At 27.5% G+C, this 13,659-nt stretch overlaps 1 protein-coding gene and 1 pseudogene across 2 annotated transcripts in view; one reads left to right on the top strand and one right to left on the bottom strand.

Moving 5' to 3' along the window:
• The window catches only part of LOC145184922 (regulatory-associated protein of mTOR-like), a 38,176-nt gene that overhangs the window by 8,525 nt on the left and 15,992 nt on the right, over positions 1-13,659 (bottom strand). For both annotated transcript variants that reach the window (XM_090092265.1, XM_090092266.1), the window contains 9 exons: positions 10,564-10,638; positions 10,419-10,484; positions 7,790-7,981; positions 7,571-7,714; positions 7,199-7,430; positions 6,906-7,030; positions 2,966-3,046; positions 2,756-2,859; positions 376-521 (listed from right to left, as the gene is read on the bottom strand). In XM_090092265.1, the coding sequence (XP_089948391.1) occupies positions 376-521; positions 2,756-2,859; positions 2,966-3,046; positions 6,906-7,030; positions 7,199-7,430; positions 7,571-7,714; positions 7,790-7,981; positions 10,419-10,484; positions 10,564-10,638 (1,165 nt within the window). The remainder of the gene's footprint in view (positions 1-375; positions 522-2,755; positions 2,860-2,965; positions 3,047-6,905; positions 7,031-7,198; positions 7,431-7,570; positions 7,715-7,789; positions 7,982-10,418; positions 10,485-10,563; positions 10,639-13,659) is intronic.
• LOC149885966 (uncharacterized) lies at positions 11,194-13,315 on the top strand (annotated as a pseudogene).

Genomic DNA, 13,659 nt, shown 5'->3' with positions numbered 1-13,659 from the left:
AGTCTTAAAATTAGTTAATAAAACTAAAATTTCATTTTTCTTCACAGCTTTTCTATAAAAAAAAAAAAAAAAAATATTTCTTTGTTCAAATATGGTGACAATTTGGGCACATACTGTATGTGTACTATATATATATATATATATATATATATATATATATATATATATATATATATATATATATATATATGCACACACACATATATATACAAATATATATATATATATATATATATATATATATATATATATATATATATATATATATATATATATATATAACACACTCACACATATATATACACACATATATATCATACTCTTCAAAAAAAAATTATTTCAGTGTTTATAAAATATCACAGAAACCAAAAGAACCTTTATCAAAAATTCCTCTTTTAGTAGAAAATTGAACAGAATGAGGTCTATATAGTGGAGACTGGACATTAGTGGATTGTTTTTTGAAATAAAGTTCAGGAGTTGTAGGAAAAGATGTTGAACGATGAAACTCTGCGCTTAAATGTCTAAAAATAAAATTAATACATTTAACAGACAATAAAAAAATAACAAACAAAAAAAATAAAAATATTTGTTACTAAAGCAGATTATCATTTAATAATTTTTATTTATCATCATTGATAGAATGTTATTATCTAAAGAAGCATGCGCGCATGCACACACACATACGCACATGTGTGTGTGTCAAAAAAGTAAGAAAAAAACATTTAAATTAAGCTTTACTTTCTAAAATTGGTACAATAATATTATGTGGATATAAAGGTAATCTAAATGATATCTATAATAGTAAGGATAAAAAATTAGTAAAATTTGATAATATATAAAGCTATAGCCCAATAGGACGAGTTCTAGAGGCTATAAATTTTTAAATTCTAATCTTCCCTCAAAGACCTTACATTGATGACATTTCAATACTTGAATTAATTTGTGTTGCAGCAAAATCTGGAATGGCTTTAGCAGTCTACAACATTTAAACAATAGTGTTATGCACAAAACCATTTATGTTGGTTTGTTGAGCTTTTCCTCAGTTTTTTCCCTTTGCTATTGTTTTATGTTTTACAGGACACATCTAAAATAATGGCTTCAAACAAAGACACCCTCTGTTCTCAAACATCCAGTTTGATAAATTGTACACTGTACAACATTTTATGGCTGAAGGAGTGCCTAGAACAACTATCTATGAGATTTTGCAATGCTTTCATAACAATATACCAGCTTCTTGTCAACCTGGCTAGGGTGGACCTAACACTAAAGTCACTCGAAGAAAATTGACTAATCTTAAGCATTTATTTGACCATAAGGATGGAATTTCACAAAGACAAGAAGCAGAGTAGTTTCAATTCGTTCCATCCATGATCAATCATGCTCTTAAGAAGCTAGATGAGAAAGCCCATAAGAAAAAATGCATCCTACAACATGATGAAAGGCAGAAGATTTGCTTGCTGAACAAAGTTTTTTAATGAAGAAAATGAAAAATAAAAGTCAATTAAATAAAATATAATACAAGGAGCAGCTGTGCAACCATTTTGACATCAGTCATACAAACCAGGGCTCTGGAGTCGGAGTCAGAGCTCATTTTGGCTGGAGTCAGAGTTAGAAAAATTGTACCATCTTCGACTCCAGCTTTAAAAAATCTTTCAAAGTTTCATAATTTTCATATGGATTTTATGGATGTTACCCATTAAAATATTTTATGTTTTGTCAGTTTAATGCACAAGTCTCAAACTCTAGCCCTCCAGTTGTTACAAAACTACAAGTCACAGGATGCTCTGATAGCTGTAAGATATCCTAACATAATGGAAATTGTAGTTTGCAACAACTGGAAGGCAAGGTGTTTGAGATGTTAGTTTAAGGCCTTTAAAACAGTGATAAGCATTAGGGTATTTTGCTGCTTATCACTAAGAATCATAAATCACCTCCCCTGTGCTCTCCTCTACCATCTCTTAAACTAGATAACTTCATGATGCCCCAATCCCCAACTTAAACTGTCTGACACTGTGCTACATATTTTTAGTAGAAAGCTAGGCGTGTCACTATCAAGCACAAAATACCTGCTTCACAAAACAGAAAGGCTGTAAGTATTCAATTCACTTTTTTTTTTTAATCTGGAGAAAGAGAATTAGAAAAGTAGTGATTGAAGAAGCTATTAAACAAAAAGAAGAACTTAAAGAACTTAAAGTAGTTTTCAAGTTTTTTTCTAAAAATATTTGCTTTGGGCAAAAGAGTGATAGGTCCTATTAAGTTCAATCTTTTTAAAAATGAGTTTTTGCTGCAAATTTAGGAGTATTAAAGTTTTTATGAAATTTCAAAAAAGTCATCTCAAAACTCAAAGACTAATTTTTTATTTTAATAATAAAAAAAATTACCATAAAAAAATAAGTGCCATACTACTTAGAACTCCTTCAAAGAGCATCATTATTTATTACTTACATTCCATTGATAAATTAATACTTTATTAATTACCACCTCCTATCTAATGGGATACTTTATAAACAACTGGAAAAAATGATTAGCCAAAATGAGAAGCAAATAAGTTGCTGACAATTATACATAATTTCCAAATTATCACATAAATGTACATTACACATTTGTAAAGACAATCAGATGCAATAAAAAACTACTTTTTTAAAAATACTTTTCATATAGAAAGGATTTATAAATTTCATGTCTATTATTTGGTTTGCAATCCAATTTTACAAAATTAGAAAAATTTTAGACAATAAGAACATTTACTCAGTACCTTGGCTGAGCTGCACTCTCATCTGATGTATTGGGTGAAGAAGGTAATGATACATTTCCCGAAACTGAAGTGGATAAATTGCGTGGCTTCATGTTTATAGCAGCCTTTTACAAAAAAGTAAATATTAAAATAAAAGTTTTAGAAAAAACACACAAAAATCTACAAAAAGAAACTTTTTCTTATTAGGATATGAGAATAGTTCTTGAATACCTTGACTGCAATAGTATTGACAACTTTTTTAGCCATATCAGCTGTTTCAGTATGAGGATCCATCGAAAGATTGATCATGGCCTTTTAAAAAAATAATTATCTGAAATTATATGGCAAAGCTACCCAAATATCAAATTAGTATGCAAAGAATTATGCTCAAGATTTTATGAATTAAAATGAATCATGCTCCAATCATTTGAAAATAACTGTCTAATAGTTTAAAAGCAGTTAAACTCTCCAAAGTTTTTAGTGAAAAGTTAATACTTGCTTAATTTAATTTTGAGTAAACTAAGGGTCTGCATCTCGGAATCGTTTTCTCGAAATGAACCGGAACAAGCATAACGAGACAAGAAATGTCCCGGAAAAAATTGACGAATAAACTGTCCCGGAATAAAATTAAAAACCGGGACAATAAATTTTCTTTCGGAATTTAAAAATTGTATCCTGGATATCATTGTCTTGTCTCGTCTTGAATAAAAAAAACAATGAGATGCAGATGCTTAGAGTAAACCATTGTTAGTAATAGTAGCTTTATTTAATTTCTGAGGCAAGAATGTGTGAAATGTAAATGCTAGAAAAACAAATATAACAAGGAGAAATAAAACTTTATGACTTAATAAAAGTAAACTTAATACAGTTAATTAGGCATCCCTTGATTATTGACTTGCTTAGTATAGGCATTCTTTCTAATGATTTTTTTTAGATATTGAAGGTATACTTCTCACCATGTTTTTTTTACATATTTCCATAAGTGGCTACTTTCTGTTTGCTGCTAATTGGCCTAGCAAATATATGCTGTATAATTGACAAGTCAGGTTATTGAGATGACCAGATTCTAGATGACCAGTTTCTAGAAAATTCTAGATGACCAGTTTCTAGAAAATGGAATTTTCACAAAGCTTGAATGTATGCTTAAGGTAATTAAGTTTTAATTGACAAAATTCATTCCACTTTTTTCTTTACGTAAAGTTGTTTATTTGTTTATACTTCATGTATAAACAAATTTGTGTAGGTATATGGACTTGATTGAGTAGTTACCATGTATGCAGATATATCAAATTTAAGACACAAAAAACATCTAAAAAAAAAAAAAATTTTATTAAGATAAAAAGAATTACTTTTCTGAGTTACATAAATTGATTGAAAAGTATAAATCCAATTAAAAATTTTGAATAAATTTATTGAATATACTGTCAATAGCTTTTAAATGCACACTAATACCATTTTATAATAATGGTATTAGTGTGCATAAATGTCCCTACACCATGAAGCCTATTGAAACCATGGCAGGATCAAGAGACTGAAGACAGATGACTGAAGCATTTTTTATTAAGAACATTTTCTTGTTCAAAGTCAAACTTCTTAAAGATTTCTTTTTTTTTTTAACTCTCCTGACACTCTTCTCTAATCATCCAATCTTCAGTCATCCTAACAGGCAAAACCAACTTTATCTTTAAACTCATCTTGAATAAATCATTTTTCTGTATTTATTTTTCACGCAATTGAATTCCCCAGACAATTTTTTATTCATTAATGTTACTTACTCAGAGACAAACAATAGCATTCAAACACTGTTGCTTGTCTGTCAGCATTCGTTCCATCTTTTCCTTAATATGATTCAAAAATTGTTGTTGTTAGATTTTAACACTCGATTTTATTTAAAAAATTTTTTGATAAAGAACAAATGTCATTAGTTTATGGATTATAATTGTTTTCTCTTTAAAAAGTTTTATATTGCTTTATATTTATAGGTCATTGATCATGAAGTATCAAAATACTTCATGATTAATGATACAGTAGAGTGTTTGCTAATAGCAAGTCTGAAAACAAATACAGCTAAATGTAAAAGTTTTTAAACTACATATGTAAACCTGCTATTATAAATGGCTAAAAACCTGATCAAACTAAACATCAAATGTTTGGTCCAACAAACATATAAACATGTAAAACAAATTTAATTGGGTTAAAACAAATTTAATCGAGTTAAAATAAATTTAATTCGTTTAAAAAAAATGTAATTATTATTATCAAAATTCATTTTAATTTACTAAATCTCTAAATAATCAGTTGAAAAAATGTAATATAAAATCAAATTTTAGAATGAACTGAAATTCAAGGTTGTACATAATTAACTTTAAAAGATGTATGTTATCATCAATACAGAGTATAATAATTGTTTATTGGAATAACTTTTTTTATTAGATTTAGTCTAATGACTGCCCCACTGTCCACAAAAAATTTCTCCATATTTTTATAGACCATTTTTGTTATTTATGTAAGTTACTTTCTTTTATCAATCACTTTAAATAAAGGTTTTTTTCCTCTTAGTTCTACAGACAGAAACATTTCATTTACTCATCCAGTGATTTCAGCTGATCATGCTTGCTGGTTATAGCAATTAAGCAATTCTAAGTGCTGCTAATTGAGTTCGGCTGCCCACTACATTTTTATTTCAATAGTTCACTGAATTTCTTTTTTCTATTTATTGCAACAGATTTATTGCAACAGATATTTTTAAACAAGTTTTGTATTCAGATCACCCTTCTTTGAAAAATTTTAATGAGATTGAACAATTAAATATAAAGTAGAGATTAATAAGAATGATGATAACTAAAATGATTTCCAAAAGTTACATTAAGGTTTTTCTTGAGAATTTTTATAGGGGTTATATGTACATATTAAAATTTAATAAATTATCACTATTATATCTGATTTTTATTACATAAACATATTGCAGTGCAAAAGCCTTTGGACACTTTACTATTAGCATACAATAATTGAGAAAAATTATTTAGTAGAAAAGAATAAAATATTAATAAACATATATAAAATATAAATAAAATATAACTATTTTAATTATGTTAGTATAAATATAAAGTACTTTCATTCAACTTAACAGCAATCATTAACTTTAATTTTGAAACTCTACATGCATGTATATATTGCAAAAAGCTACATATAATACAACTGTGAAAAAAGTTTAACTTTAAGAGTGAATAACTGAAAGTTTATGTGAAAATCTACTTGATTTATAAGTATCTGTTTATAAGTTACTAATTCATAAGTTTCTAATTTTTTTAAAAGAATTTCTTGTAAATAATTTATTCCTAAATCTACAGTGCTTATACAAGTAAATGGTTTCAACCTGTGGTTGGAATCATTTGTTTTAACAGCATTTAATAACATTAAACAACAAAGACATTTCAGTGAAAAAAGTTAACAAAAGTTATGTTTAATAACTTTTACTACTCTACTCTTGCAACCACAAGAAAATAATGGGCTCAGAAATATAGATGTTAAGCTATCAACAAACAAAAAAAGCTTTCCAATCATTAAACATAGATGAAATACAGTAATTCATTTTGAATTATTGAGTTTAGTCCACTCTGCAGGGTCAATGGTGTTCTTGAACAAAAGTAATACTATAGCATATTAACCCACAAGATAGATCCTGCATACAACCTGCTTATTAGTCAAGGAATTACTAAATATTCTATGTTTGTGTCAGAGATGCCTTTAAAAAAAAAGAGCATGAAGTCTTTAAGCTTTAAATTGGCCCCCTCAATCTCTTAATTTAAACTCAATTTCTGTGAGAGGAGATCATTTAGAATACTCCAGGATGTTGTTGAAAGCTTTGGAAGTCAAATGGAATAAAGTAGATTTAATTCATTAAATGTTTTTCTGATTTTCTTGTTAACTGAATGCAGAAAATTAGAAAACATTTAATGAAAGCAAGAGGTAGTTTTTGAAAAAAAGAAAATTTGACTTTTTTCAAAGTACTCACTAAATAAATGTAGGAAATATTGTACTAATTACTCAATTAATAAATAAAGTAATCATCTAAGTTTTACATTCAAAGTACAGTCCAAAGACTTTTTCACAGCAGCATATAAATGTTATATACTTCATAGAATAAGTAATTAAAGTTTTCTATCAATACCTTCCAGACTCTTGTGTAAACAGTTTCATGAAGAGAAGTGGTTAAGATTTGTGAGCGAAACCAAAGATTATCATCAGTTGGACTAACACTACCATACATGCTGTTAAGACTATTTGATGATCGACCTGCAAAACTCAGAATAATCAATCTTAATTGTATTTATGAAACAGTGATGTTTATTTCCTTTTTACTATATATTTTACAGAAAAAAACTCCAGACAATTTTAGTATATTAAGAACTAAGTATATCATAATAATTTTATTTAACACATAAATTTCAAGTAATTATGTACTTGATGGGGGTAAGGTTTGGGTAGAGGTTTTCTTTGAAAAGTTATTTTCATTGGTCCCAAGAACAGCTTCACTACTTTGAGAAACTAATATCCACCCTTTCCTAGTTTCTGGATCACGTGGGCTTGGTCCAGGAGTATCATGTAAAAGACTTTCTTCCATAAATTGAACAGCCACACCAATGAATGCATTTTCAAACTGCATGATGTGACTGTAAAATGCAACTACCAATTCCTAAAAATTTTTATAAAAAAAAAAAAATACTATTTTTTATAGAAATACTAGATTACATACCCTATTAAGTAAATAAACAAATGTTTAAAAAAAACAAACACTTTTCTTAAAATTTGAAATGTATTATCAATATATAGAACCTTTCTGACAAGTGGAGACCCTTCATTTGCAACTGTTGTAGTAAGAGTAGTTGCAACACTTTGGTCAATCATATTAGCATGGTCAGATCGATCACCTGTATTTCCTATTAGTGTTCCTAATGCAAAAACTGCTGCAGCACGAACCTAAACAAATAGGATGTTGAAGAAAGATGTCAGGAAAAAGTTAACTTGAATTTACATTTTAATTAAATATCTTACATCTGGAAGAGGGTCTGACAGAAGCTTTGATATTTTATCAGGTGCACTATCTCTTATTCCACACCATCGAGCTGCATCACAATTTTTCCATATTAAACCCAGACATAGAGTCAACCACTGCCGAAGAAGTGGGTGAGGATCAGTGAGTTGCTCCAGACAAATTGAAATCATATTTCCCTTCAAACATGCTTCCTAACACAAAAAAACTTACATATACAATACAAAATAAAAGAAAAAAAAAGTAGCGGATACCGGAGCATAGTACAGCACAGGGTAATATGAAATTATTTTGCATTTAAAATGAAATGTTGAAGAGATTTTTTTGTGATTTTTAAATAGAATAGTAATTGTCAAGTAAAATATTTTGTACAATTAATTTTAAGGTTTTAGATTAAGCTTTTGTTGATAATTTCTAAATGTCTTTGCATTTGTTTAACTAAAATCAAAATTGTTACAAGTTTGAAAAATTTCTAATAATCTTGATTTTAGTATTATTTTTTTTTCTAGTTGAACATGAGAAATTAGAGCAACTATAAAAAACAAGAATATGTTGTTAGGTATAAAAGAATTATCAAAAATCCTAAATAAATGTATATTAATAGGTGGCAAATAAAATTTGTCAATTTTATTCAGATACTATTATTTAAAATTTATTAGAATGAAAAACATCTATACTTTTAAGTTATAATTAAAAAAAAAAATTACTAGACATCATAATGACAAATGTGGGCAAGCCTTTTCTTCACATTCTTTGTATGCTTTTATACAAAACTCAAATCCATTTTATTGATACACAAAATTATTTTATTTTTCAAACTCTCAAGATATTTGGCTTTCCAGTCACCCTTATACACTATTTCTTTCAAACTTCCCCAAAAATCCTCAATTGGTTGTGCATTTGGCAAATTAGCTGGATTTATGAAAAGAAATGAAACATCAATTTTTGCACAAAATTGAGGTTTCAGGTCTTGATGTATTCCTGAATTTGACAAGCATAGTGATGTATTCCTGAACTTGCCAAGGGAGAATAGTGCTTTTTAACAAAAGGCTCTAAAAAGTTTTGTACACAACATTCTAAGTAAACATTTTCATTCACAGCAAACCCATTTGGAACAAAAAAGGATGCAAGATTCCTTTGGGCAAAAATGCATAGGAACCTTAATCTAATGAAAAACAGATCTTTTATTGTATCCAATTGCTACAAAATGGTCATAAATTTGCTTGCTAAGTAAATGAGAGTTATTTTCATAAAACTTTTACAACTCATCTTTAATGTTATCAAACTTTGCATTGTAGAATGAAACAACCAAAATAGATTTAATTATATATTTTTTTTTTATTAAAATTTTATAAAATTAAATTTCAGCAAGAATACTTCAAAAAATACATTACACAACTAACTTAACTTTACTGATAAATTTTATTTGCCACCTGATATATAGGAATTTCATAACCAACATGACACTTAAAAAATTATGTATGGTTATTGGCATTGCCATTTGGTTTTTCGGTTTTTAAATAACAATAACAGATAATAACCAACTTCTATATCTTGTTAGATTGAATTTTCTGAAGTTTATTACAATAGAACTCTTTATGAATTTAAAACAGCAAAAGTTTTGGGGATACAAGTTTATATTTTTTTTATAGTTTTTAAAACTTGTTGTAAAATAAAGTTTAACAAATCAAATAACAACTCTGTGCTATTTCTTAAAGATTTGAAACAAAATAACAGAAAGTATTACAATTCTTTTATTTTTTGTTCAGTATTATTTTTTTTTTGGAATTTTATAGCTTTGTTTGTCTAATATGTACAAATTCAATTTATTTTAAAAAACTGGTCTTGAAGTTTGTAGTAACAAACAATTTTTATAGGAACCATCACAGTCATAGCAAAATTTGCTGCAACACCCATTATTTAAAGTGAAGCAAATCTGTTTGAAAAAAGCTCAATTAGTGATAAACAACCTATTTCTGAGATAACCAATCACTATGAGATACAGTGAAAAAAATTCCTCATACTATCATAATCCAGTGTTGCTTTATCCATATAGAAGAAATTTACAAATATAAAAGACATTGTAGTGTTTTGTTTTTGTAATCTGCATTAGTTGCATTTGTGATTATTATATATTGCTAGTTATTTGTGATTATTACACATTGTTGGGTTTTGAGGAAGAATTAATACAATTTCTTTATATTGCTGGGTTTTAATTTCAGAAAAGGTCATAGAAAACTTTAAAATTAGATTGCATAATAGTTTTTAAAAAACAGATATTGGGTAGGATATAACTTAAATCCAGTTTTCATGAAAGAAGCTTTTTCAGTAATTAATACTGAGAGGTGCTTGTATGAAACTGCTAAAGAATTTGAAATTCTTAGGTCCACAAATTGTAAAAATATAGATGTTGTCATGAACACAAGTTCAGTATTTTTAAATATTTTTTTTTGAGTTCAACTGACTAAAAACAATTTATTTACAACTTTTACCATATTATTTATACAAAAAAATAGCAAACCAACTAAAACACATAATTGGCAAATGTAAAATAAACTTAAACTTGTGAATACAAAATTTTAAATACAATTGTTGTCTTTTAAGAGTAACCATAATAGATTTGTAATTTACCTGTCCAGCAGGATAATCATGAATTATTCTAGCCAAAACAAAACTACCTGTTGTTCTGTGTTCAGCCTAAAAAAACACAAAGAGCTACAAATTTGTTAAACTATATACAGGAAAAAATGAATAAATAAAATAGAAAAAAACTCACTGGCATGTAAGGGTCTGCCAGCACTAATAAAAAATACTTATGTCCATTTTCAAAAACAAGGTCTGTTTGAAAACTCTATCAAACAAAAAAATATTCATTGTAAATAAATATTTTTCAATAACAAAAGCAACATTTTTTTTAGAAAAAAACGATTACTAACTTAAATATTTTATGTTACATTAAGCAAAAATAAAAATTAATCTTATTCTAATAATGTCAAATATACACCAGCAGTTTATTACAAAACGTTATTGCTTATTATATTTTTAACTTTTACTATCATTTGTTAAAAATAAAAATTACTTAAATTGTTAAGAAGAACTCTATTCTGACTAAAGTGTGTTAACTGTTATTTCGCCAGCCGAGAACCAAGAGGCCTTATATCTAGTTTTGACTTTTTTTCTGTTTACTACTAAAAAATGTTCTCTATGATGAAATCTATGTTTTGAGTGATTCAAGTCACAAAAATCATAAAACTTAGGGTTATATTAAAAGAACCAGAAGGCCATATATCCAAAAAAGAGATGACTGTTATTATCAACTGGGCGTATGTCCTTTGACCAATCAGATTAGCCAAGACTTTGTTTATGCTGTTAAACAACCGCTAAAACTTTATTTGTTATCAATAAAATGGCGTACCATGAAACTACTGATGAAGTCTCTCAAAGGTACGAATATAAATATAAAGTTCTCTAAACTATAAAATCACGTATTGTTTAGACTAGTCAATGCTTACTATATAGTTCTATATATTTAATATATTATAATTGTTAACATAGTTATTATTATTGTACATATAATATTTATTAATTTAAAAAATTAAAGGAACAAGATTACATTCAATTGCAACATAATCTTCAATTCAACTACTCTGAATCTATCATTGTTATTCAAACACAACATGTTGATAAAAATAATGATTTCCTGAATCAAACTGATTCAAACAGAGATGCCAGGGAAAGTAGCAGAAAACACAGGAGAACTGGAAAAAATCTTTCATGCAAACGAAAAAGAGACCCTACCTTCTGGAAAAAAGAAATAAGAAAAAAACTTAGACAAAGTGGTCAGCAACAATACATAGCCTCAAATGACAAAATACAACGGGTGAAATTTATAAAAGACTGTAAGAGAGACAACACTCAATGTCGTTTTAAATGTAAATTAAAAATAAGCATTGCTGATCAAGAAACTTTGCACAAACAACACTGGGTTTTAAATAATCAAAAAAAGCGTCTTTTTTACTCCCAAACTACAATTGTAGTGAACAAAAAAAGGTCTCGTTTTGCTGAAAATTCAGAATTAAAAAACACAGTTATTCATATTACTTTATTGTTTCTGATGAACTTATACGTGTTTGCAAAGAATTTTATCTATGTTCTCTAGATATTAATGAAAAAAGAATTAGAAATTACCATTTAACAAAAAACAAAACAACAGGAACACCTCAACAGTATAAAAGAGGTAAAGTACCTAGTGGAACTGTCCCAAATTACATTAAAGATTCCGCACGTAAACATATTCAAAGCATTCCCAGAATCGACATTCACTTTTGTCGCAAAAGTACAAATAAAGAGTACATTCAAGAAAATCTGAATATGACCATCTTGTATGAGAAATATTGTGAAAAATATGTTTCTGACAATGTAATTCCTGCAAAAAAAAGTATGTATAGATATTTAACACAGAGTTTCACATTGAAGTTCATAGACTAAAAAAAGATAGATGTGATAAATGTGAAAGTATGAAAATGAATCCTTCACCAAACTCATGAAAAAACAGAATATAAAATTCACATAAAAACAAAGCTGAAACTAATGAAGAACGTAATCATGATAGGCTTGATAAAAGCAAGTGTGTTATTTGCTTCGATATGGAAAATGTTTACAGCCTACTAACAGCAAACATTTCCAACATTTTTTACAAACGAAAGTTGACTGTTTTTCATTTGACTGCACAATGCTCAATATCAAAAAAAAATTATAGTGCAGTTTGGTCAGAACTTACAAGTGGTTGAACAGGAAATGATATAGCTAGTGCTTTTCTTGTTATACTCTATCAAATAGTTGCAGATGAATCTCAGGTAACTGAAATTTGTTTATGGAGCAACTCTTGTGTTTCGCAGAATAGAAATAGTTTTATGACGATTGCTTTAAGAATTTTCATGCAAAATCATCTGCAAATTAAAACAATCATTCAGAAATTTTGTGAGCCAGGACATAGTGTTATGCAGGAGATAGACAGTTTAAATAGTATTATTGAAAGAAATATGGAAGTTGCTGAAGTTTACAGTTCAATTGGCCTTGTCAGAATTCTAAAATACATACCTCAAAAGAATCCAATCAAGTTCATTCAAATTAAAGAAGAGCAGTGATGGACTTTCAAACGGTTGCTAAGAATTATTCATTGCTTAAAAATGTTCTATATGCTAAAGTAAAGATACTTAAATACTCAGCTGATAAGCCATGGAGTGTTGAATACAAAACTGAGTTAAGTTCTGAATGGAAGTTGGAAAATATTTTCAACTATAACACTAGACACCAAAATTCAAATATTAAAAAAATGGCAAACCATTTAAAGTTTGTGCAACTGAAGGTGCTTAAAAAAAAAGAAATCTCAATAGAAAAAGTAAAAGATCAATGTTAGAGTTCATGCTACTTCAAGACAAAGAATATATGTCATCGGTCTAACAAACATTCACCTAGTGTTTAATGTTAATTATTATCAATTTTTGTTTGCAGCAATTTTCAATTGACACCTTGGTTCTTCATCAATTTTTTTTGAACTCTTTTTATGAACTTTTGATCAAATAAAAAAAACTATTTTATAAATTTTAATTTGCAGACTGCTGTATTTCATTTTCAAGTAAAACAGAATGTTTGGATTAGTCTTTAATTTATATTTACTATTGCAACCAACTTAAAATTTGTAACCAACATAATTAAGTATATGTTTTTTTAATTCTGAAACCCTGAAACTAGTTTTGCATTATTTATTATTTGTATTGTGTTTGCATCAACATAACTGAACCTCACGCACAAAAAATTATATTTTGCAATTTTTTTTGTTTTATGCTTTTCAAAACTGCATTAAAATATT

Source organism: Hydra viridissima, unplaced genomic scaffold (assembly GCF_058129835.1).
Source record: "Hydra viridissima isolate aposymbiotic clone 2 unplaced genomic scaffold, HvirCarnegie_v1 scaffold_7, whole genome shotgun sequence".
NCBI classification, from domain to species: domain Eukaryota; kingdom Metazoa; phylum Cnidaria; class Hydrozoa; order Anthoathecata; family Hydridae; genus Hydra; species Hydra viridissima.
Note: the sequence above shows the minus strand (reverse complement) of the source record. Positions and strands in the feature narration are given on the sequence as shown.